Source organism: Perca flavescens, chromosome 11, assembly GCF_004354835.1.
Source record: "Perca flavescens isolate YP-PL-M2 chromosome 11, PFLA_1.0, whole genome shotgun sequence".
Lineage (NCBI taxonomy): Eukaryota > Metazoa > Chordata > Actinopteri > Perciformes > Percidae > Perca > Perca flavescens.
The window spans coordinates 21,336,683-21,360,768 of NC_041341.1; the positions used below are offsets into that span (position 1 = coordinate 21,336,683).

Here is a 24,086-nt window from a genome sequence, read left to right on the forward strand (position 1 = left end):
CACTAAAAAACAAACAAAGCTTTCCTGTTGCATGGTGCTCTAACCTAACAGAGACACCCTTTACATTCTGCTGATCTACCTTACACTACCCAGCAGGGACTAATTCAATTTGATATAGTGGGGCTATGGGTGTTTGCCAAGGCATCTGTTTCTTTTTATAAGCCTCTTCATCAGTTTCATTACCATGTGTGGCTCGTTTGAAAATCATAACTATTACAGAGACCACTGTAATAGGCCTACTCAGGCACGTGCACACACAGACATAGAAGGGGGCTTGAGCACCTGCCCTTTTTCTTCCTAGAGAGAAAGTGCCTTTTTTCCCCCATAAATAAATACATTCCTGTTTTGCTTTCCTGTTTATTGAATAAAAAATCCAAATAACCGGTCTGGAGATTAGACTTTGTTGGGATCCGATTCAAATAAATTGGTACAGAAGTCAGAGTTGTGTTAATATATTTAACGTTTTGTTTAAAAATAATTATGAGAAGTGCCCTTTTTTTCACATGAGCCCCTGCCCCTCAAAATGTCTGTGCACGTCCCAGCGCCTACTATACATTCAGGAGGGATGCTGTCCAAATGTTGCAGCACGTGGTGCAAAGTTCAGCTTCTAAAATAACGTATAGCCTAGTGGAGACAAACATATTACAACATGAGAAAACACCGGCTCATGTAGAAGTCAAAGTCAACTGATTTAGTCGAGAATGAAAACAGGAAATCCAGTCAATGACTTAGCCTACTTTTAGATGCCTTTTCACTCAAATGACTAAGCATCTTCATACACAAAGATACGATTTTAAATGAATTGCTGCCTTTACACACACACACACACACACACACACACACACACACACACACACACACACACACACACACACACACACACACACACACACACACACACACACACACACACACACACACACTATACATCCCTGTTAAAGTGTTTTTAAAGCATGATTAAGCGCACCTTCTTTGGCAACAGTCAGCGCACATGATGACACAGTGGGATGTGTGCGTTGAAGCCTACAGTGGGCCGGCAGGCAGGCAGCAGCGCTCTGCGGATGATTCCTGGTTTGTTAAACCATGATTGGACAGACTGTGTCACGTTGGCCGTGAAGCTGTCAGTCCGATGCTGCACCATTGTTCCCTGAGCAGCCGGAAGGAGTGCATGTTAAAGCACTGTTGTTATATGCGACAATTGTGCCGGTATTTCCAATAGCTTCCTAATCGGGAAATCCGGTAGCAGTTTTTAATGATCTCACAGCGGTGGGGGATTTCCGCAGAGGAAAACTGGTTTAGGGAAAATTGGTGAAGTCCATTGAGAGAGGGGCGTCATTGACTGGCTGGATACTGATGAGAGTAACGAAATGAATGGTGAGTATGAGCAATCATAGGCCTGTATTTGAACACATGCATTGATTAAATTGGTAAAAATGTAAGCCTTTTATCTTTGTTTCTCGCCCTTTTCTGTGTTGCATAATGTAATAACATATTTTATATGTTTGCCTGCTGAACTGTTACCTTAATATGTTGGGACTGGTTGGGACCCATCCCTGAATAGTCCATTTGCCAAACTCTTCTTAGCATCAAACCTCAGTCTGCTTGGTCATTGACATTTGACAGTTACTCTAATACTTCAAGGCCACATTTTCTTTGTTTCATTTAAACCATTGGTGATTTCCTTGTATACACTTTAGTTTGTGCACAAAAGGATTACCACTACACATGTTTATAATAGACACAGAGCCCAAAGGGATCCTGACTGTTAAAGCTCCAGTGCCTTTGTGTATAATGTTTGAGGTCACACATGTGTGTCATACAGGCTACTGTACTAGGAGCCAGTTGACTGATGTGGCCAACTGAGCCTCTCATGCAGACCGCTGGGAGAAGAGAGTCTGGTTCCCTGCAGAGCCTCCTGCAAAACAGGCAGAGGAGGCAGAGAGCATGTTTCCCTTAACCCCCCCGGGAATGCCCCCTCCAACCGCCCCAGCTCTAAAAGTGACTCACAAAGAGATTTTAGACGAAGCTCTGTCAATCATCTATACATCAATGCTAAAATTGCAAGTTTCCGTGACAAAACCTGTGTACTACAACATGTGCATTACAAAATAATGGCTTTGTGTTCATCATGTTGTGACAACACAGCATAAAACATGATTTAAAGTCACCTTTTGCACAATCTTGTAACTCTAGAAATTACAGTAGAGAGTTACTCATAAATTGACAGCAGCCTTACTATTTCTGTTTCTCTTCTCTATTCTTCACAGAACAAAGGCGGGTCACTGCAGTGTAATATATTTTGCTAAAGGTAAGATCATATCTCCTTGCTGTCTGAAATAATACTTTCAGCCTTCACAAAACATTAACATATTGAATTCATGCCTGTGAGATAGATGGTGTTCAAAGCTTGCACAACTGTTGCTACGCTGCCACAAAAGACCCTGTGATAACAAGATATGATGTGATGTTGATGCAGACAACAGTGTTTAGTCAATACAGACAGCTGCGCTGTTCTCACCGGATTATACTAGAGAGATGCCTCTGATTTCAACATGATGAAAAGAGCATATATTCTTTCTATTTTTCAGCAAATCAACCATCAGTGCTATAAAAATGTGAAAATCACAGGCTTTGACATTTCTAAGGCAGTAAAGACAGATAGATTAATTGTTTTCACTGTTGCCTTGTAGTTCTAATAGCCTATGATTACATTAATGTAATCAAAAGTTGCAGTTATGTTAACTATCTGTTTTTTGTTCCATATTAGGCTTGAATTTGGCAGTATAATTATTCAGCCATGCCTTCTTTATTGATCCTTTGTCAGCCTATTTAGTCAGAAGAAAAAGGCAGCATCAAAAAAGGCAGTCCATCCTTGTCCGAAAACATGCACTCAAACATGCGACCATGCACATGCAATCACACAACTATTCCCATCTTTGTGATTGACATCTGAAAGGTGAGGGGAGGGAGGATATTTTTCCTCTTCAATCCATCTGTCTCCTCAATCTATTAGCACCCAGTCCTCAGAGGCGCAGGATTTAATTAGTACATGTGGCACTGAGTTAAAGGACATTGCAACATTAAGTAGATGTATTTACTTAAAAGCTGCATCATTAAGCTGACTTATTTGAATAAATGATTCAGTCATGCTGCTATTACATACTGTAGCACAGATGGCTAAAGCTTGATAACAGGGACTGTGGTCCATTAAAGATTCACAGGAAAGGTGTTATGGCTTGACTGCACTAAGGAGGGTCTCTCTGCAGGAGGCTGGTGTGGGTGAATTGTCTGCACACAGAGGTTCACATGCACAGCCAAATTAATTTGTTTGCTTAAGAATTCGTGGCTTTAAGCTCTACCTGGAGGTTCAGGAAGATTTACTGAGTGAGGTTAAAGGTCAGATTGTAATGTGGGGAAGACTAGCTGGATTGTGTTTTGGAAATAAGCAAGAAATGAAAACAATCAGCCAAATTTGTAAGTCTAAATGTTTTACACTTTGCTTGACATCTTACCACCTGGATAAGTTAAGTGAGATGAATCTAACAAACATTATGGACTATGTAATTCTATTTTCTTTGTATTTTCTGAGTTATATGCAAAAATGTATCCCAACAAACATGGAAAAAGACTCAATATAGTGCATGGAATAGTTCAGCCATTCCTCCTTCTGTCCCCAACATAACAAAACATTTGGAATGTGAAATAATAAACCATAGGAATTACAATACAAAAAAGAAGAAAATTATTCATATAGAATTGATATGTTGATACAGCTCATTCATAAATCTTATATTCCTGCATACAAAGAGCCCTATTATTCACCCCTTTTTTTACCCCAGTGACCATCGAAAAATAGCATATAAAAGGTGTCCATATTTTCCTAAAATTAGCAGGTTGTCTCCTTATGGTAAATTGTATTCTCTGTAGTTTTAAATTAAACATCTTTTAAGGGATTTTTCCAATGAATTGGAACAAGGCGACAAGCTAACAGGCAGGTAAAAGCAGCAACATTCACCAGGCAGCATTCTCTGATATTTATATGGATATTCGTCTTTTTTTATCAGTTAAGATGATCTGTGTGATACACACTTTATGTTCTTACAAAACACCAATTTGTAACACCATATTCAGTCTGATATATATATATATATATATATATATATATATATATATATATATATATATATATATATATATATATATATATATATATATTATATGGTTCAAGTATAGGATTAATATTAATAACAAATAACTAATATTACAGAGCACCTTTGTGCGTCTCAGCAGGGTTCATGGTTCCAATTTAGTTGTTTTAGATGTAAGCTCTGGGCTTTCACAGTTTAGGACTGCGCTCTCTTGAGATGTTGCCATGACACCTATTTGGAATCTTTTGTCTGCTGCCAGCTAATTAGGTGTTAAGAAAAAAAAAAACATATGGCTGTGCCTTAATGACTTTTATTTGTCAGTGCACGGTATGCCACCACATAAAGTCTTTATATAGCCAGTGTGAATAAGCCTCAACATCTGAAGTGGTTCTGTAATGATTTGTTTGATTTTCAAATATTCTACAATTGGAAATTTAATTTCCCATTATTCTTAGTCAGTGATACTTGAAATGCCACTGCATTGATACACAAATAGTTGTAGTAGGTTCAAACTAAGGAAACCACTAGGAATTTTAGACCAAATAATTTAAGATAAGATAAGGTTATGTCCATTTATGTCTATTGCACAACAAATCAGTGTTAGGCACCCTGGGCTTAATCATTTACAAGATAAACTTTGTTTGATAACACTGCCTTCATATGAGGCATTCAAACACCACACCACCACATTCATAAAATGTTTCATGACAAATGTAATTTAAAAAAATAGTTAAACTACTTCTTCAATTCTTCTTGTTTTGTTTGGTTGTGCTACATGTTAGTGTTAAGTGTGAATGAATTATGCGGCCAACTACTATGCTGCCATTTTGAGCAGGTCTCTTTTGTAAAATAAATAATTTATCTCAAGAGAGTTCCTGGTTTAAGAAATAAAATAGATGAAGCACATTTAGTGTATATGTAAGGTCTGATTTCAACTTTTAAAATCTGGATTAGAGTCGTTTTCTTTAAAGGCATGGAAAACATGTTTTCTCAATCAGCTTCTTTTCAGCAATTTTCTGCTAAAGTTATAATGGACTTTGGTAATCGCACGTGTCAGTTGGAAAAACATGATGCCACGTACTGTACTTTTATGCAACAATCAGGATTTGAATTAGTTGGTTAGTTTGATCACTGTCAGTCAAATCTGATCTAGCTTTAATTTGATGCTTAGCCTATTTAGTCATGACTATTTAATGTTCATTAATAATTCTTTGACAGCCACATAAAAGTTATAAAAACGGTTTTTCATGTGTTGGCACAGTGACAACGGTCTTTGTGACCAAAAGTTTGGAAAATACATTTTGCACATTTGAGATGTGTGCAGATGTTTTGAATGCTTTTTAAAAAAAAAAATATTTCAGCAACCAAATGTCTGATTATTTGATCTCTCATAGGCTGTCTCATAAAAAAATAGACATATAGAGGAAAGCACTGATAGTTCTCCAAAAAGTACCATTGCTGTAATTTTCAAAAAACCCAAAAATAAATACACGTTTTTTATTTATTTGAAATGACACTCTTAGTGTTTTATAGTGTACATTGTTACAATGTTACAAAGGGAAATAGAAGAAGGAGTAACATTTTACAGCATAAGACAGAAACAAACTTACCCATCAATAATATATCCATGATCTATAGGGGGAGATTAACATAATATAACCTATTTCACACACTTACAATCTCAGATAAAATCCTAACCAACAACACATTGAAATGTTTAAATAGGTGTGTATCCTGGATAACATTCATATTGATTTTTCTCAGGAAGTATTTTGTGTCACTTTGTTTTTTGATATCACTCTAATTTACCATACTGTAATTACATGCAGAACTGGCCTACTTCACACATTTTCTCAGATAACAGTGTGAATGTTTTGCATATAAAAAATGATTCAAGATCTCAACATGATACTGGCTATATATAAATGATAAGGTTTTTCTCCAGAATATGAACTCCACATCCCACAGCTTTCCCAGCCTGTGTGAGAGATGAAAGCAGGCCTTTCTCTATGAAATGCTTGGCAGCTCTGTTCCTGCCAGCAAAACCGGCTTTGCGAACTTTCAGGTGGCATGGGAAAATATAGTCATAAATAAAATATAGAGCCATGAATAATTTAGGTGAGCTTTTGTGATTGACATGAGGGTGAGAGTACCTGATTATGCCTCTGCACTGTGTGACTTGAATTACAGCAAATCAAAACATTAGTCTAAATGTGGAGCTTGTTCTTCGTTTGTGCTTGTCTGCTTTGGCGTATTTTGATCACTGCTTGTAACAACAAAGATGTTGGATCAAATCTCTTTTTAAAGATTACTCTTCCATTTAAGCATGTAGCTCTATTTCATTAAAACACTGCTGCTTTTTGGTGTGAAAGAAGAAACAACACATCATGCAAATTAGTCAAATTAGTTCACAAGTTCTTGCCATAATATTATCATTCATGTCATTTACAGTAGTACACTGGCCACTCATAATACTGACAGTTATTTGCAACTATGCTTTAATACGATGTTAAACTGCTGCAGCTAGATATGTATTAGACATGGAGTCACCCTTTTCTCTGAGCCCATGTGGTTAATAAGGAGCCGTGCTTCCTCTATTGTTCTATGAGGAGGAAGAACAGATCAATGATTCCCAGCTCTCGGCTGTACTGTAGCTGCAGGAGGGGGGCTGCACAGGCATCACCAGGCTGCATCTCCTCCATGTGCTGAGTGCTGAGCAGTGGGCTACACTCTCTCCTCCCTTACTTTCTCTCTCTCTCCTGCCCCCTCCACCCCCCTCCTTTCATGTGTGTGGAGCGGATCTGTCTGCAGCCTCAGGCAAGTGCAAGTTAACAAATGTACAGAGCGCATGTGAAGTCTCATTTGCATAAATCTGAGGATGTCACTACATTTCCTTAAATGGATTCCTTTGTGTTTATTGTGTTGGATTTTTTTTTTCTTGTGCTTGTGTAATTCTTTATAGGCTGACTGAGAATGAAGATGACTTTATTTGACAATTAGTGTTATTTATTTGCAAAATGTGTCCATCTGAGCTTTATTGCAGTACAATGGGAAAAACAGCTTGAGCAAATGTCTACAGTATTGTCACTGAACAATTAGGCAGGTGTTTTTCAGTGCTCTGTACCTAACATGAGTAATGACAGGCCACTTGCAAAGACGGCATGGGATTGTGCATATAAAAGATTTGTAGATATTGTAGCTTAATTGCTTCATTTGCACTTTTTTTTTTATATCTGAATGATCTATGAGAGTTTCTGCCCTATATGTTCTCCAGGAACAGGATGCAAATGATTATTGTGTTATTCCTGAATATGATGCTAGGACATTTACAGATTAAGGGATATGCCCCCTGACCTATAACAAAACACTTTCTTCTGTACCCTTTTCATGTATAATTTAGGAATCTGTCTCACCCCTTCCACAAAACAGTGTCAATGAATATATGAGCAGTGTGTTTGTGTTCTCTCTGAGGCAGGGATCCTCCACTGACATCATCTGTAGCTGTATAATCATCCAGGCCACAGCCTCTCCTCAGGGGAGTCCAACTGAGACCTGGCCTCTCTCTCTTTATATCTATCTAGTTATCTCTCGCTCTCTGCCTAGCTTCCTCTCCCTCTCTTTCAAGGTTGCCGTGTATGGCTGAGTGTGACACCAGTGATGGATGAGTGCGAACACAACATCAGACTGGCTGTATGGCCCAGGATCTTTTGTGGTTTCAGGGTTTCACTCTACTGGCGTGCACTCTCAGTCACTCAGACATGGTCAACTGCAATGAAATTGTTTTTTTCTTGCATTGAAAAAACAAGAAGAGAGAAGTAATAAAAAGATCTGCCAAGCCATCTGGCTGAATATGTGCTTCATCACTACGGAAACACTTTTAGTCTGCGATGCAACCAGCCATACTGAATGGCATAGGAATTTAGCAGACGTCGATACAGAGCACAACCCCGCTCCTATGCCCCCCACATACACATTTGGCATACAAACACACCTGGAGGAAATGTGTCTCCTAAAAATATATAATATGTAGCAAATAATTATTGTATACATATGTAACTGACTAATTAGTGACCTGCGTATATTCATCTGCAATGTTCTCCAATTCTGATGGATTAATGTAGCGCAGGGAAGGTGTGAGTGGAGGGCGGTTGACTTTGACACAGACTTCAGATGTCAGTATTGCTATTAGAAACATTTAAAGCTACAACAAGCAATTTTTGACCACCAGGGTGCAGAAATACTCAGCAAACTCAAAGCAAACTCAGCTGAAGCACAGTTAATACTACTGAAATAATTGATTTAGTTAGCTGATGTGGTAGCAAACACTTAGTTAATTTCATAACCAGCAGACACAACAACATTGGTATCTAAAGTCATGTTTCTGGTTGCCTGACCATTGTAAGTCTTATGTTCACTGTTCACTTTTTGGTCTCCATCAATTCTTGGGAAAAATACCTAGGTGTTTAGATTGCTCAGTGCTTGACCTTCTCCACTAGCAACTTGTTGAAAGTTGGCAGGCACAGCCAGAGGAACTCTCGTAAGCTCTTAACGGCTCGGCTGGAGAAGTGCTCTTGTGCCCATGCTCTGTGGGCCCCTAAACACGGAAGTCCACTGAAGCCTGAAAACTCATTCGTTGTATGCTCCTAGTTAGCAGATTTAATGGGAATAAATGGAGCGACATTTTGGAACGTGGTTTTTCTTAATACATCCATGATCTGAGCATGTTAGCTAGAGATATCTGCCTACTGTCTTATGTTGTGTTCTCACTGGCCATGTAAATTCGCCTCATGTTGTATTACTCGTGCTAATGTGATCGCTCAAGTTGCAAAATGTTAGAGTCAAATGTCAATACAGTAGTCAAAATATCACTTGCAGGTCCAACCATGACCATGATCTTTTTCTAACCTTAATCAAGCTGTGATAGAAATACATTTAAGTTAATACCAAATGTACTTTGCTCATACAAAAAATACTAGTTGCACATGTGGCCTTACCACAACTGTCCCCTCTATTCCTGGAACCACAGATTTTATTGTAATAAGGGTACAGTGACGGTAATCGATCTGCCTTCTTTGTCTGCATGGGCAATGTCCATCCATTTATTGGTTTTGATGTGGAACGTTTTGTAGTTGGTCCTGACATTGTCCCAGTGAAACTCTCTTCAAAATCTAGGTGCCTGCTTGCCAGTATGTAGATTTCAGTGAAGTGTCTGCTTTAACACAAGTCAGACATTGTAACTACATCAAACACAATGTGTCAGAGCTGGTATTTGATAATTTTGATGGAAATCCAGTAAATATGTGTTTCCTCTTACATACTAACATTTGTGGTTCTCTTTCCCAATGGATGTCCATGTTTTTTTATGAGGCAGCTCTGGTATGAATTTTGCAGTGCTCTGAGATGTCTGTACTGTAAGTGTTCTAGGCCACTGCACCACACAGCGGCAACTCAGTTTGGCAAAAGCCTGCTTGGTTTGCTGATGTGATCGTGCATTTCTGTTTCAGTATTTGCTCTGAGGAAAGACAAACTTCCAAGGAAGGCAAAGTGATATATGGTACATGTGGGGATGTGACATAGTCCAGAACAACTTCTATCCACTTACTGTTTATGGCCACTCCAAGTATCTTTTATGTCTTTGGAAATGCACCATGGGCGCACTGTAGATCGTGTTCTAAATGATGGCAGATGGCATTATGATCTGTATACTGCAGCCTTATAGTAGAGCTGCGAGATGCAGCTGATGGCGACCTGATGGAGACCCTTGACCTTAAGGGCTTGAATCTATACCTATCTATATAGGTTGAATAACCTTCAGTCTGTTCTGTATGACATTTTAACATACTGGGATATAGCTGTGTTAAGTCTTGAGATGGATAATGGCTGTGATGAAGGTGATAAGCAGGGTGGATGCAATTATTCATCCTTGGTTCACTCCAGTTTCTTCCATTACTGTAAAGGTTCTGATTCATGACCACTGCTGCCAAACAGTTGCTGATTTGTTGTCATGAAGCCAGACAGTTCAGAATCAAATGTTTTGCAGAGATCACTGAAGGGTTTATTCAATGATTGCTTTTACAATTTGCATTTTAACTAACACATGCACACACTGGGAAGGTCCTTTATTACTAATGTTGTGCAAAGGACCCTGGAAATAGCTATTGCAGCAACGTTTTTGATAAGGCAGGTCATGTGTCAGAGAGTATAGACAAAAGACAATCGCTCTCTTCTACTTTGTAGATGCTCTGTAACAGAAAACATCTAATAAAAAATATATGGCATTTTCTGTGAGAAATAACAAGCACTCCTCTATGGCTTATTTGTGTCAAACAATAAGACTCTTTTCGAATATATCATTAAAAACATATTTTAGAATTTGCCTTTCATCTGTTACTGTGTTGGGATTCGGGCAGGACTTTTGCATATGGCCCCAATTACAGTATGTACAAATGATTCATTCGAAACCCTTTCTTTGTTTATTTTGCCTGCTGTCTTAAATTCCCTTCATTGAAATATGAAAGCCTCTTGAAAGTCAGAGCAAATATAGGTCACCATCACTGGCGCAATGGTGTAACAAATGCCATCTCTCCAGCTTATGTTTTGCATTTTCATGTAATAGGGCAGCATATATGTGTGATGCTCGTGGATGAATCATTAAAGGAATGCAGATAAGGTAATCTATTAACACATTTCATCGAAGTGATTAGAAGAACAACCAGGCTGAAAGAAATGGATGTATATATTATGTGATATCTCCTTACAGTTGTTTTCACATTGACATTTTAACCTGTACTGTAATGATCAAAATCAGTTTGGTTAAAAATGGATAACAGACATTTGAAGAGAAAATGACAGTAGGACCAAGTTTGGTCAGGTTGTTTTGCTCCTATTTTAATTTAACAGCTAAACAAGTAGAACATGTAACAGAACAGAGGTTTTCATGTAATTGTAAGCAGAAACCCTTAAAACAAAATTAGTTCATGGTACTTGTAAAGTGTATTTAACAGCCTATTCATGGGTTAATGTTGTTTTGTCACAATTATTATACCTGCTGGGTTGGAAGTGTGTAATGTTGTTCAGTATGGCAGTTAGAGTTTAGCCCAGACAATTAATTTAGATGCTAAAAACCTTAAGAAAATTAGGATGTATTAAAAGATGTTTAATTGATTTAAATTCATATTAAGTATGAAAATGGCAGTTTAAAAGACAGAAAATTAGGCATTGATTCATGGCTTCCCATTTCCATTATATAAATTTAAATAAAGATGTCATACAAGTTAAGACTGAGATAGTAGCTTTGTTTTACACCCTTAGGTAACCTAAAACTAGACCCCACAGATCCAGCAGGCACGAACCACTGTAGCTCATGTTTCCACCTATTAGTATGACTGAGTCATTGGCAATCATTTTAATTGCGTGGTCTTTAAGTGGAGAGAGAGAGAGAGAGAGAGAGAGAGAGACACACACACACACACACACACACACACACAAAACATCAACTGTGACATGGGACATGAGCCTTCTTATTAGTCTGATCAGTTAGATCGGAGTAGCATTTATTTAAATTGGGTAGACACAGTAACAACGATAATGGTACAGTAATCCTGACCAATTCAGTAGACCTGCAATACATATGGTGTTTGGGATTCTGTAATGTACACTTTTTGTTTGTGTCAGAGATACATACAATATTAGAAGTATTGCATTTTTGTGTTGTGATGCTTGCTTGCTCTTTGGTCCTTCTGATTCAGCCATAATAGCTGACTGTAATCTTTGAGTGCTCAGCAGAGTCTGTCAGAGTACTGTCAGTACACTTCAACTGGTGTGCTGAGTGCATGTTTAAAATGAGCCATTTCAATGGTCAACGTCACTCTTAGAAGGGATGTAAACCCATAAATAATATAATATTCCCACTACTGCTACTACTAATACTACTATTACTACTAAATTAAGTGTAGCATGTTATGTAGAAATACAGCTCTGATTTGCTTGACAGTTTTTTAACAACTTCAGGAATTAATGACATTGAGAAAAATAAAAAATGTCCTTATTAAATACAGCACAGTACAGGTTAACTTTATACTAATGTTTGCTTTAAAAAAGCTGTGATTCATATCTGCGATGATCTTTGAAGGTACAAGACCAAATTAGCTTACTGCAGCTTACTAATGTGTCTGTGGTTAGATGATGTTATATAGTACACAAGAGAGAGGCAGTTTGTGCAGTGTGAGGAAGAGACAACAAGGATGGAGAAGGAGCGCAGTGCTGTCGAGGCGAGGTTCAGTTAGGACACTGGTGAGAATGCAGAACATTGCAGGGTCGAATGACAATTGTTTCCTCAAAGTTGCATCAAGGTAACAACATCAATCCTTTACATAAGATTGTCAATAAATGTTGACTTTAACAGACATTGTATAAACTACCTAGCTAAATCGCAATCGATTAAAATGATCAAATAAGAGGTTTTGATCAGCAATGTTGCTAGCTATACAATTTGTATGTTTGTGCTCAGAAACAAACATTTGTTAATAAAGAATGAAATGCTGTGCTGGCTATAAAAAAGCCTCTAGACTTAAAACGATCCAGAGGAAGTGCAGGACCTTTTATGTTGAAATACGGTCCAATTGAGTGCAAGAATGATATAATGGCTCTCTGACTGCACAAGCTGTGGCCCACTAACTCTTCTGCAGAACCTCCTGGCATAATAAGTGTAGGATCACATTTTCAGTGCTGACAAATCTTATTGAGGTAGTATATGGCGATATTTTCTTGTCAACTTCTTCCAGGTATATGTTCAGATTTCATATGCTAGTTATTGGAGCTGAATAAAACAATATGCCAACATTTCTTTTTACATAAATATTTGTTATAGTGTACTTTTCTGACATTCAGTTTGATTTATCCTGGATTTGTAGTCATTTAAGCTTTTATTTTGTAGTTCCATGCTCTCTCGATGGTCCTATTGTGTGGTTCTTCTGGCATCAGATGTTTCCCCTTTTCCCTTTCTCTATTCTCCCCCATTCTCTATCCTTTCCACCTCCCTACTCTCACTCCACCTCTTCCTCACTCTCCCTCTCCCCTTTACTATTCCCCCTGAATCACCTAATCTCTGCATCTCTGTTATGCCCCCCCACACACACACACACACACACACACACACACACACCCCCCCCATCTCCCCCACCGGCTCTTTTCCCACTGCCCTGTATCTCCCATACGCCCCCCCCCCCCCATACATTTCTCCAACATTCTGTCTTTTTCCCTCTTTCTGATCCCCCTTACCTCTGCCTCCTCCCCCATACTCACCCCCCTCCCTTTCCCCGGCTCATGTTGGTAAAAATATCTGCAGACAGCAGGAGCAGAGGCATGCTCTCTTCTCTCTCTCTCTCCCTCTCTCCCTTTCTCCGTCTCTCTCTCTCTCTCTCTCTCTCTCTCTCTCTCTCTCTCTCTCTCTCTCTCTCTCTCTCTCTCTCTCTCTCTCTCTCAGACATCCCACCCATGTGATCTAACAGGCTGCCTCTGCTTTGCTCCACTCTGCTCCAGTCAGACTTCTGCCTCTCAGCCGGCTGCAGCTAATGAGCCTTTGTGTGGCCAGAGAGAGAGAGAGAGAACAGAGAGAGAGGAAAACACAGTGACAGACAGGGAGTTAAAGTCGTCTTGCAACAATAAAGCATATGGTACCGACAGTGCAGTCAGAGCTGGAACATTACAAGTCTCTCTCACACTCCTGCACCCTTTTTTCTCATGCCCATGGAGCTCAGGGGTCGCTGCAAGTCAGTGGACTGAAACAAAATGGGAACCTCTTCACTCATCATGTTTCACCTTTTTTGAATAGCGACATTTATGATTGTGTGGCTGTGCTACTGTGAGAAGAGGTGAAAGGAGTCACAGTCTGCCACTGGATACAGGTCAGTTGTTCCTGTGAGGGCCAGAGCACACACAGAGAAGTGTAATTTGGTCATCATAGGACTGATGTGTCATGACTTGCACCAGATGCCATAGGCTTGTTGGCATCACTTGGCATGAGTGTTTTGAGGCTTGTGTTGTCACATCGGTTTTATTTTGAATGTGAGAACTTTGTGAATGACGAGGAGGAAAATAATTGTATTCAGAATGCAAGTGTGCTACAGAGCCATGAGCGCTGTTGATTAAGGACAGGAGTTGGTTTCCACAATTGATGTGTGTGCACAGAGAGGCAAACACAGGGAGGGGCTTTCCAAGCTGGCTCTTGCTGCATTATTTTCTCTGGGATTTTCTCCCTTGTAACATAGTGTATGCTGCCCAGCCATGATTAGTGGTAAGGCAACAGTGAAGACAAAGAAAGAGCTGTTAGAAAGGAGCAACAATCTCTGTTTTTTATTTAGCCATGATAAAAGAGGTTCACCCTAGATTACCCACAGCTCTGTGGCTTATGATGTCATGCCCATCCAGTGTCAAGATGTTACCTTTTTAATGCTGTCGCAATAGAATGCAATTTAACTAGTAATGCATTAATCAGAGAAAGTATGTGTATATATATATATATTTATATATATATATATATATATATATATATATATATATATATATATATATATATATATATATATACTGTGCTTATATAAACTATATATAAACTAACATTGGGGCTTTAGTCTTAAAAAAAAACTGATACACAGTAACACTGGAAACACTGTCATATGGTAAAGCACTAGTTGTGAGAGTACATTAGAATCTCCATGGAAACCACTTTTGGTATCAAAGCCTATAGTGCAGCATCAGCTGAGGGCTAAGCATACGAATAGGTTTCCAACAATGGTATCTAATTAGGACCCTCGCTAGGAAATGGACTAAAATTACACAGGTCATTTCTGGTGGAAATTTCCACTCCTGTTTGCCAACACATGAAGTGGATTGTGAAAATGTGTTTCTTCACTGTTTTGATGTGAGATTAGCAGCTTCAACATTTTACTTCTCACAAGATTAATTTAATATATTTTAGGATTCATTGATTAGTTAATGTCATTTGGTCATAACCACGCAGAGGAGAAAGTAGATTGCTGGTTTTTTTGTGAGCTAGCTCAGTTATTGGCTTTACAAAATCAAAAAAGATGGTTCACTCTTGCTCAGGATGCCGCCTCTTGCTTCCAAATTAATATCAGTTCTTTCTGAAAGGAAATCTTTTTAGGAAGGTTACCCTGACAGACTCCTCTCTGCTTCACTTTCTCACAAATGGAGGATGCCTTACATTCCTTAGTTGTAGGTTGAGTTGTTGACGTTGGAGGTTCTCCAAATGCTGGCGGTGCTATGTCACTGCGCTGAACAAGCACAGCCTTCTGGGAACAATGACCATCTTGCTGGCAGCGCTAGTCCTCTCTGGGTTGCACCTCTTTCTCTCAGGCAGTATTTGCATCTGTAATGACTCGATAGCAGAGCCCAGATGAAGCACTGTGGCTGTCTGTATATGGAACTCCTCCACAAGCTGCTCTGGCAGATAGACAGAGTTGGACTGCGTGAAGATGCATGCTGTCTTTACTGATTCCAGTTTCCAAGAGAGAAAGCAGTGAGGACAAAGCTGCCAGTCATAGCAATCCTCGCTGTGCTACAGCAGCAGTGTTGTGTTATTGGGTATATTTTAAAATAACGTTCCAGCTGCTGCTGTTTAACCCTTGTGTGGTGTTCATATTTTTGTTACACAGCCAATGTTCCCGGGTCTGGTGGACCCACCACATTATTAGGCTTTTAAATCAATACAGCCATAACAATTTATGTAAAAATATTTAACAGATGTTTACTTTAGCTCAGTTATCAATGATATATACATCATTTATTCTTCATATTTGCCATTTACCCCTGTGAGATCACATTTATGATCATATGATCATTTTAATTTTTTGTGAGAAAACAAGAAAATTCAATTATAAAAAGGTAAAAAAATAGAATCAAGATTTTTGATCATTATTAGTGCTTATTTCTTAGAACTTAATAAGAACCGGTGAAAGTGCTTGAAATGTAACAATTTGCCAATAAGTTTGAGTTAAAAGAAATAATAAATAGCCTAATTTTTCTTTTAGGAAACATTGAAAACGGGTCCACAGACCCGAACACCATACAAGGGTTAAACAAGGAACCATGGGCTCTTCAGATCAATACAGTACCTTAAAGGACTACATTTTCAGCAATGCATCATATTATGGAAAGGGAATAAATTAGTCCTGCAATCTTACAGCCATTACACATTGAAGAATAATGGCAGAATAGTATTCAAAGGGGAAAAAAGTAATCAAAATAATACATTGTTGGACAGTTACAGTGCAGTTGTTTCAGCGTAATGGTGATTAGTTTAAGTGTAGTTGACTGATGAGCTTGTTCTTGTTTATTTGTCTAATTGCATCATCAGTCAGAGGGAGTTAATGGCTCCTCTCAATTGACATTGAAGTGGTCTGTAACACTTCTGTTACAACAGCCTCTGTATGAAATGCTGTAACCACAAACATTAAGCTGCACCTACACAGCCATACAAAGATAGTTTTATTTATGTATTTTTCAGAAACTGTGCATACCACTGCTGTGCCTGATTTAACAGTAGAGCTAATGTTATAGTGTTATTATTTAATGGTAGTTATCACTGAAAGGTCTGTAGCAGGAATAATATCTAGTGGTCCATTGTTGCTCTTATTATTTTGCAATTATTTTATTACAACTTTCTTGCAGATTATAAGGCAAACTAGAGCCTGTCACAGTACACTAGTACCAGTGTTTTTCTTTTTACTATGCTGTGCTATGTCTGTAGCTGCATTCGCTTGAGGCCTTTCCTTTTTTTTCTGTAGGAAGCATCTGACATAACAGAAGCTCATTACAGATGTACAGGATGTCATTCATTATCCTGTCAACAACAGCCTCACCTATTCCTTCTCTAGCGCTGCATGATGTGTGATATATGTACAAATCACTTGTGTGTTGTTGCCACACTTCAATAGCTACATGGAAGTGCACATCAGAATGTGTTTGCACCTGTATAAATGCACACCAACATCCCACAAATACTACGGATGCATGCTTTAATTTGTTGCATTATTATTATTAGATGAGTTTTCTTCCTAGATGCATTGTAATACATTTTAATCTAGTGAATATTTCTGTTATTTTATAGTATTATCAATTAAATGCACATAATCACATAATATTCAACTACTGTACATAATACATATATTTCATATGTAGCATTGCAAGACAAGTTGGTCCAGTCTCTTTTTTTCCCCCAGCCTCTCAATCCAAGACAGTGGAATGAACTTCCTGTAAGGCGGACGTAGTGTGTAATTAGCAGCTTTCTCCTTCCATTCCATCCTTTTGTACAAAGGTGATCAATCGCCCAGGGAACGCCTGGGAGTCTGGATAGCGGCAGAAGAGATTTTGTGTGTGTGTGTGTGTGTGTGTGTGTGTGTGTGTGTGTGTGTGTGTGTGTGTGTGTGGGCAGGGAGTCTGGGTCTCATTTCTAATTGAGTGTGTTGAGGATTATGAAGGCCCTAAACTGGATATTAAATAATATGTGGCCCCTCTGCTGTCTTTCGGTTTCAGGTACAGATGCGGCGGACCATGAGTGGAATACTGAAGAGGAAATTTGAGGAGGTGGAAGCCTCCTCCTCCCCGTGCTCTTCCTTGCGGGAGTCTGATGATGAGGTCTCCTGCAGTGAGAGTGGGGATAGCGGTGACAGTGTCAATCCCGCTGCCTCAGGCCCTTTCACCCGTGAGTGCTTGTGTCTTTTAAATTCATGCATCAAGCTCTGTGTGGCTAACATGCACAATTAACAGAAACAATAATGTCATAATTTCATCTCAAGGAACAAAAAGTTAAAGCACTGAAAAGGATTTTTAATCAAGAAGGGAATAACACTCAGAGACAGCCTGACTTTGTATTTCACAATCAATGCAGGATGCAGGTTAGAGAGAACAAAGCTGCATGTCTGTAGATAAGGGAGTGTAATATGAATTTACAGGCATAACTGGGCAGAAGTAGAGGAGAGGAGAGGAGAGGAGGAGAGGAGAGGAGAGGAGAGGAGAGGAGAGGAAGATGAGTGATGCTAAGAGTCCAGTGCTGCTGTAATTAAAGGGAAGGATGCACAGACAGCCTCCATCATTAGTACCGGCATCAGTGTACAGGCCCAGCCAGATGAATGAGCTGATGCAGTCTCAAAATGTGTGTGTGCAACATGCAACACGGATGGTACCGTCCAAGTAAACGTACCTCTCTAAGACCACTATTATTTTCATTATGGATTGATCTGCCACTTATTTTCATTTCGCGATTTCCTCAAGCCTAAGGTGACCAACCAACACTCCAACCCCCCAAAATATTCAGTCTATAATCATTTAAAACAGAAAAACAGCAAACATTACTTCACATTAAAGCTTTAGTGTGTAACTTTTTAATAATAATGAATGTCCGTTACATTCAAGCCACTGCCAAATGAGTTGATACAAAGCTTATTAAGACTATCGCCTCCACAAAACTCTCTCTGTATTTCTCAGCATGGCTGGGTTTGCTTGAAAAAAATGACTCAAAGGATTAATACATTTTTTAAATAGTTGGAGACTAATTTTCTGTCGATCTAATACAGGATTAAAGGTCCCATAATGTAAAAAGAAGCAGGTCAAGGTGCTATAAAAAAATACTGTAAAAGTATCAAAACACTCATTCCACAAAGAAATGCAAACAGCCCATATTAAAAAATGGTGCCTTTAAATGAGCCGTCAGGACTTTTGATCTCACAACTATACATTATAAAAGTAGAAAGTGCTACTATAGTGCCGTCATTACCTGGCTGCATTGATGGTGCAGAGCTTCCGAGATGCAGCACATCCGGAACACTGACCAATCAGAGCAGACTGGGCTTTTTTGGGAGGGGGGCTTAAAGAGGCAGGCATTAAAACAGAGCATTTCAGACAGGTATATGCAGACAGACAGTATGAGACGAATGTGATTTTTGAACATTAAAGCATGTTCTTGTAGAAACCCATGAACCTGAAAATGAGCATAATATGGGACCTCTAATTGTTTCAGCTGCAGACAAGATTACAACAAATTAATAAGGGCTAAACAGCTGCAGATCTGCAAAGCTTGTTTTGGTTTATAACGATAAGGTCACAAGGTTCAAAAAGAGGTCTACTACCGAGAGATTCCACTTTTTTTCTGGCTTGTACTGACTTTGTATTAAGAATGCAGTCTTAATCGAAAATAACCCAGCCATAAAAGACATGTCTCCTCTACAGGTTCAAAAAGACACTAGTAAGTAACACAGTGCACATGCAAATGCTAATGTCTGAGAGGTAAAACAGAATGTGAGTGAAATAGATAATACAGTTGAATCATCCTTTTGTGGGATTAATAATGCAATTCTTAAAGAACAAAAGAAAGGAGCCACATTTGGACAGGATGTGTGTGTGTGTGTGTGTGTGTGTGTGTGTGTGTGTGTGTGTGTGTGTGTGTGTGTGCACAATTTGGCTACTTAGGATTTCATTTTCCAAAATAAAAATATATTTTTTTAACTTTAATTAATGGCAAAGTCAATACAAAATTTGTATTTTGATGATGCATCATCTGTGTGAATGACATGCAGATGGGTGACATGGTCCCCCCCCTCTAGTGAGACATACATAAGTAGGGTGCTGCATCCCTAGAGACTAAGCCTCTGTGTCAGCTGCAGCTGCTGGTAGCCGGGGAGAAGGTCAGCTGACGGCAACAAGGGAGCTGGGCACTATGAAGACTTCACTCCTGTGAAGTAACATGTGCATGTACAGTGATTGACTGTCTAGACAGAGAAATGGAACAATTAAATGGTGGTTTTACATCTGTAATATGTTTTTGTTTCCGAGAGGGTAAAAGGGTAATGGAAAGCTTGCTGATTATAGATAGTATTTTAAAAATAACTTTAAAATGTTTTTCATTTAGGTTTTAATATAGACATCATCAAAACAAAAAAGCTGATTATAAAGACCTTAACACCTGCTAACTGTTTTTACACCTAAAACAAGCTGACGGCTGTTTGCATTTCTCTTTATAGATAAGGAAACTCAGCTCAGTCTGACAGCTCTACATCTGTAATAATAATGTAATGATCTGTAATGCATTGTCCCTCTTGCGTGGGGTGGAGAGCAGTTAGAACCAGATGGTTTCTATTTGTCCTGTCTGTCTGATATGGGGTGAACGCTGGGAACACTGCTTCTGTGAACCAGCACTCTTTAGCTCTGGGCCAGGCAGGGGATTATTTATGCTCCGCCGTTGCCCTCCTCTCTGCCTCTCCCTCTTGTAGAGCTCTCCTTAAAAAGACACACTGGGGACTCGCATGCCAAGCGGAAGCACAGAGCTATGATGAAATCCTTCCCTAGGAAGCTGCGCTAAGATACGTAGAAGCTCGCTGTAAAGCTGGCAAGAAAGAATTCCTCATATTAGGCTTTACATGGCTATACAACTGGTCTGCTTCAACATGAAAGGATGTATAAATGATAAAAAAATAAAAATAAACTGAAAGTGTTCTTGACACATTGATTTGCATTGTAGAGCTTTCATTATTTCCACATTGGATTCATGAATTGTCAAAAACTGTGTACAACCCAGATGACAAGTACAGGCAATGTACCACTTTTTTTAACATTCTAGTCTTCCTTTGCAGCTGACTCGATATTGAAGAGAGAGAAGCGCCTGCGGACGAGGAGGGTGCATTTTGACAATGTGACAGTGTACTACTTCAGCCGGCGGCAGGGCTTCACTAGCGTGCCCAGCCAGGGAGGCAGCACGCTGGGCATGTCCAACAGGCACAGCTGGATCAGGCAGTACTCCCTGGGTGAATTTGCAGTGGAGCAGGAGAGGATCCACAGAGACATGCTCAGAGATCACCTGAAGGAGGAGAAACTCAATTCAATCAAACTCAAGGTAAATTGTTTTTTGTAATCTGTATCTGAACAAAATTGAGCAAGATTTCTGTACATAGGATTGAATATGCATTATGTCAGTATGTCAAAACGATGAAATGTGAAGGATTTTAAAGGAATTTGGTCTTTTAAAACGTTTAAAACAGCACTTATAAAATGGCTTTAATGTGCCTTCTTGTTTTCAGCTGACTAAGAATGGCACGGTGGAGTCTGAAGAGGCCAACACACTTACGGCAGAGGACATTTCTGATGATGACATCGATCTGGACAACACAGAGGTAGATGAGTACTTCTTCCTGCAGCCTCTCACTACTAAAAAGCGCAGGGCACTGCTGCGCTCCTCTGGGGTAAAGAAGATTGATGTGGAAGAGAAACATGATCTGCGGGCGATCCGGATGTCCAGAGAAGACTGCGGCTGTGATTGCAGAGTCTTCTGTGACCCAGAGACCTGTGCCTGCAGCCTTGCAGGGATCAAGTGCCAGGTAAATCCCATGACATGCATGTCCTCAGCTTTATCCCCGCCCTTGTAAACAGAGAAACATACTTACATATAAGAGAAAGCCCATTCATTATTTGGAACAATCGTGTCATTATCATATTACACAGATCATCCGTTTAAAATAGAATGAATAGCACAGTAAATGTTATGTTTTCCTTAGGTGGACCGTATGTCATTTCCATGTGGCTGCACAAAAGAGGGCTGCACCAATTCAACCGGGAGAGTGGAGTTTAATCCCATCCGTGTTCGTACCCATTTCTTGCATACCATAATGAAGCTGGAACTGGAGAAGAGCCGTGAGCAGCAGCAGGCGTCCCCCACCAACGGTTACCATAGCGAAACTAACGACCTGGGGGCCGGAAACCCTCTGGTTCAGTCCCAGCACAGGTTGGAGTACTCTCTGTCAGACGCCGTTCCACAGACGGCCAGCATGCACCTGCAGGCTGCCGACGAGATGGAGGAGACGCTAGATGATGAAGACGAGGAAGAAGATGAAGATGAGGAGGAAGAGGAGGAGGAGGAGGAGGAAGAGGAGAACGAAGAAGATGATGAGGACGAGGAGGATAGCAGCAGTGTTTGCAGTGGACTGTCTGACTCCAGCACCCAGAGCTTAGCCAACAGCGACTCTGAGGATGAGGAGGAGGAGGAGGAGGAGGAGGATGCAGATGAAGAGAAGTCTAAAAACTTTCAGGGCGACATGACTACCCTGTCAGTGTCTCGGTCTGAAGTTGTCCCCTTGCCCTCTGTGCTGTGTTACAGCGATGGCTCTGTGGCTCATGACAACCACATGAACGGAAACACATATTTAATGAACTCCTCTTCAGCTGAGTACTATCAGCTGGGGAGCCCCAGTGCCGTCTCTGATGGCCAAACCAGCCAACCCAGTGAACCCTACGGGGAAGCCTTAGCATTCCAAGATCCAGTCAGCACGACCAACGGCAGTGCCGCCCAAGGACAATTCAACATGTCTGCCGAGCAGTACACAGACTACTCTAATCAGGCTGAGGAACAATACTCAGCTAATCACCACTTCACTCTGACCAACGGCGCTCCTGCCGCCCCCTTGACCTGCTATACACCTGATCAGGACAAGAAGGCGTTGTCCAAAGCAGCGTTTGTGGAGCAGCCTGACACCCAGAACCAGACGCAATATCAGAACTACCTGAACAATAACACCCAGGGTTCCTACAGCAGCTCATGTATAACAGCGGAAGAGCCACAGCAAGAGTCCGGTGTTAATGGCCATTCTGACCTGACCCTACTAGGAAACAACACTAAGAACCTCCCTTTACCAGACCATTGCCCCGAGGTCACAGCCATTTAGTGGGCCTCGCCTTTGAAAGCGTTCTTTCATTATTACGTCTTTACTTGAGCCTGACCAAGTGGTATTTTAAGGGAACATAATCATGGCCTTGTTTTGCATTATCTGACCTTACACTTTAAAGCAATTTACAGCACTGCAGTACATTTTTATCTGTAACTATAAAGCCATAAGGTCATGATGGAAATGTTTTAATTATTCGCTTCTGAAAGTTTCTCCACTACAGCGTGTGCTTTACTGCAAGATGGAACAAATGAAAAAAAACATTTTATAACATCAGTTATGTCATGCCGTGCAATGTATCTTGTAATTTCAGATGTAAAGTTCTAGTTTTAAGCAGATATTGTACTGTAGATGGAACTTTTCTATGTCTACTGTATGTGTCAAATGTGCAAAAAAGGTTTATTGTCAGTTTATTTATTGTTTCTGAATTATGTGTACACTTATATATTGTAAATGTTTTGATAACATTACGCATGCTGTTTTGGGAATCTCAGTGACATTTAGGGAAAAAAATGCCATTGTTTTATATAAAAATGTGTTGTGTACATAATGTACATTTCTCTTCTTCTTTTTGTCACTATTATATGCTTTTCTATGGTTTTGAAAAGCATGAAAAAGCCTGAATTCTTATTTGTATATTTGGAATACAATATCAGTAGCATAAAATATCAAGAAATCAATTAACAGCCTTTTGCACTTATGTGTGGGGGTGCAGTGGCATGCAGTTGGTTTTAAATTATGAATACTTGACAGTGGAAAAATATGGCCCCTCACTTGTTTTTTTCCTCTCCACAGTTCACTCTTAGAATATCGTGATTTGCAGTCGCCACTACAATGAGAAGCTCTATGATTCATAGACAACATAACTTTATTAGTTATAATAGGCTTCATTTGAAAAGCATCAGTAACCAGTCTCTATCAAAGTTCTGTCAACAAAATATTGCCCCAAAATAATGTGTCAGTATTTCATGAATTAACTGCTTATTGGATTTCTGATTTTGAATGCGGTATAAGCCACATTTGACTGTTTAATAACTAAGCTGTTTATTTTTGTGGATCCAATAATGATGTTAATTTGCTTTATTGAAGAGTTATGTGCAATAGTTTGAGCGTTTTTAATAGGCACTCCCTTTAAAAGAAGATCCTCAATTAAGTTGACTGAGATTTATTTTAATTGGCAGTAATGGCACTTGCTATTGTACTTAAAGCA

General features: G+C 39.5%; 1 protein-coding gene across 1 annotated transcript; it reads left to right on the forward strand.

The window, feature by feature from the left end:
- Positions 1-1,043: 1,043 nt before the first annotated feature.
- csrnp3 (cysteine-serine-rich nuclear protein 3) lies at positions 1,044-23,369 on the forward strand. Its single transcript, XM_028591654.1, has 6 exons — positions 1,044-1,374; positions 2,268-2,308; positions 17,703-17,871; positions 20,795-21,054; positions 21,239-21,535; positions 21,713-23,369. The coding sequence occupies exons 3-6, from the start codon at positions 17,709-17,711 to the stop codon at positions 22,874-22,876; spliced, it is 1,884 nt and encodes a 627-aa protein (XP_028447455.1). The 5' UTR covers positions 1,044-1,374; positions 2,268-2,308; positions 17,703-17,708; the 3' UTR covers positions 22,877-23,369.
- The last annotated feature ends 717 nt before the right edge of the window (positions 23,370-24,086 follow it).

Bases quoted from the DNA above. Each gene is read 5' to 3' on its own strand.
- csrnp3 (XM_028591654.1), top strand. From the start codon at position 17,709: ATGCGGCGGACCATGAGTGGAATACTGAAGAGGAAATTTGAGGAGGTG. The intron at 17,872-20,794 runs GTGAGTGCTTGT...CTTCCTTTGCAG, and splicing joins TGCCTCAGGCCCTTTCACCC to CTGACTCGATATTGAAGAGA. The intron at 21,055-21,238 runs GTAAATTGTTTT...TCTTGTTTTCAG, and splicing joins TCAATTCAATCAAACTCAAG to CTGACTAAGAATGGCACGGT.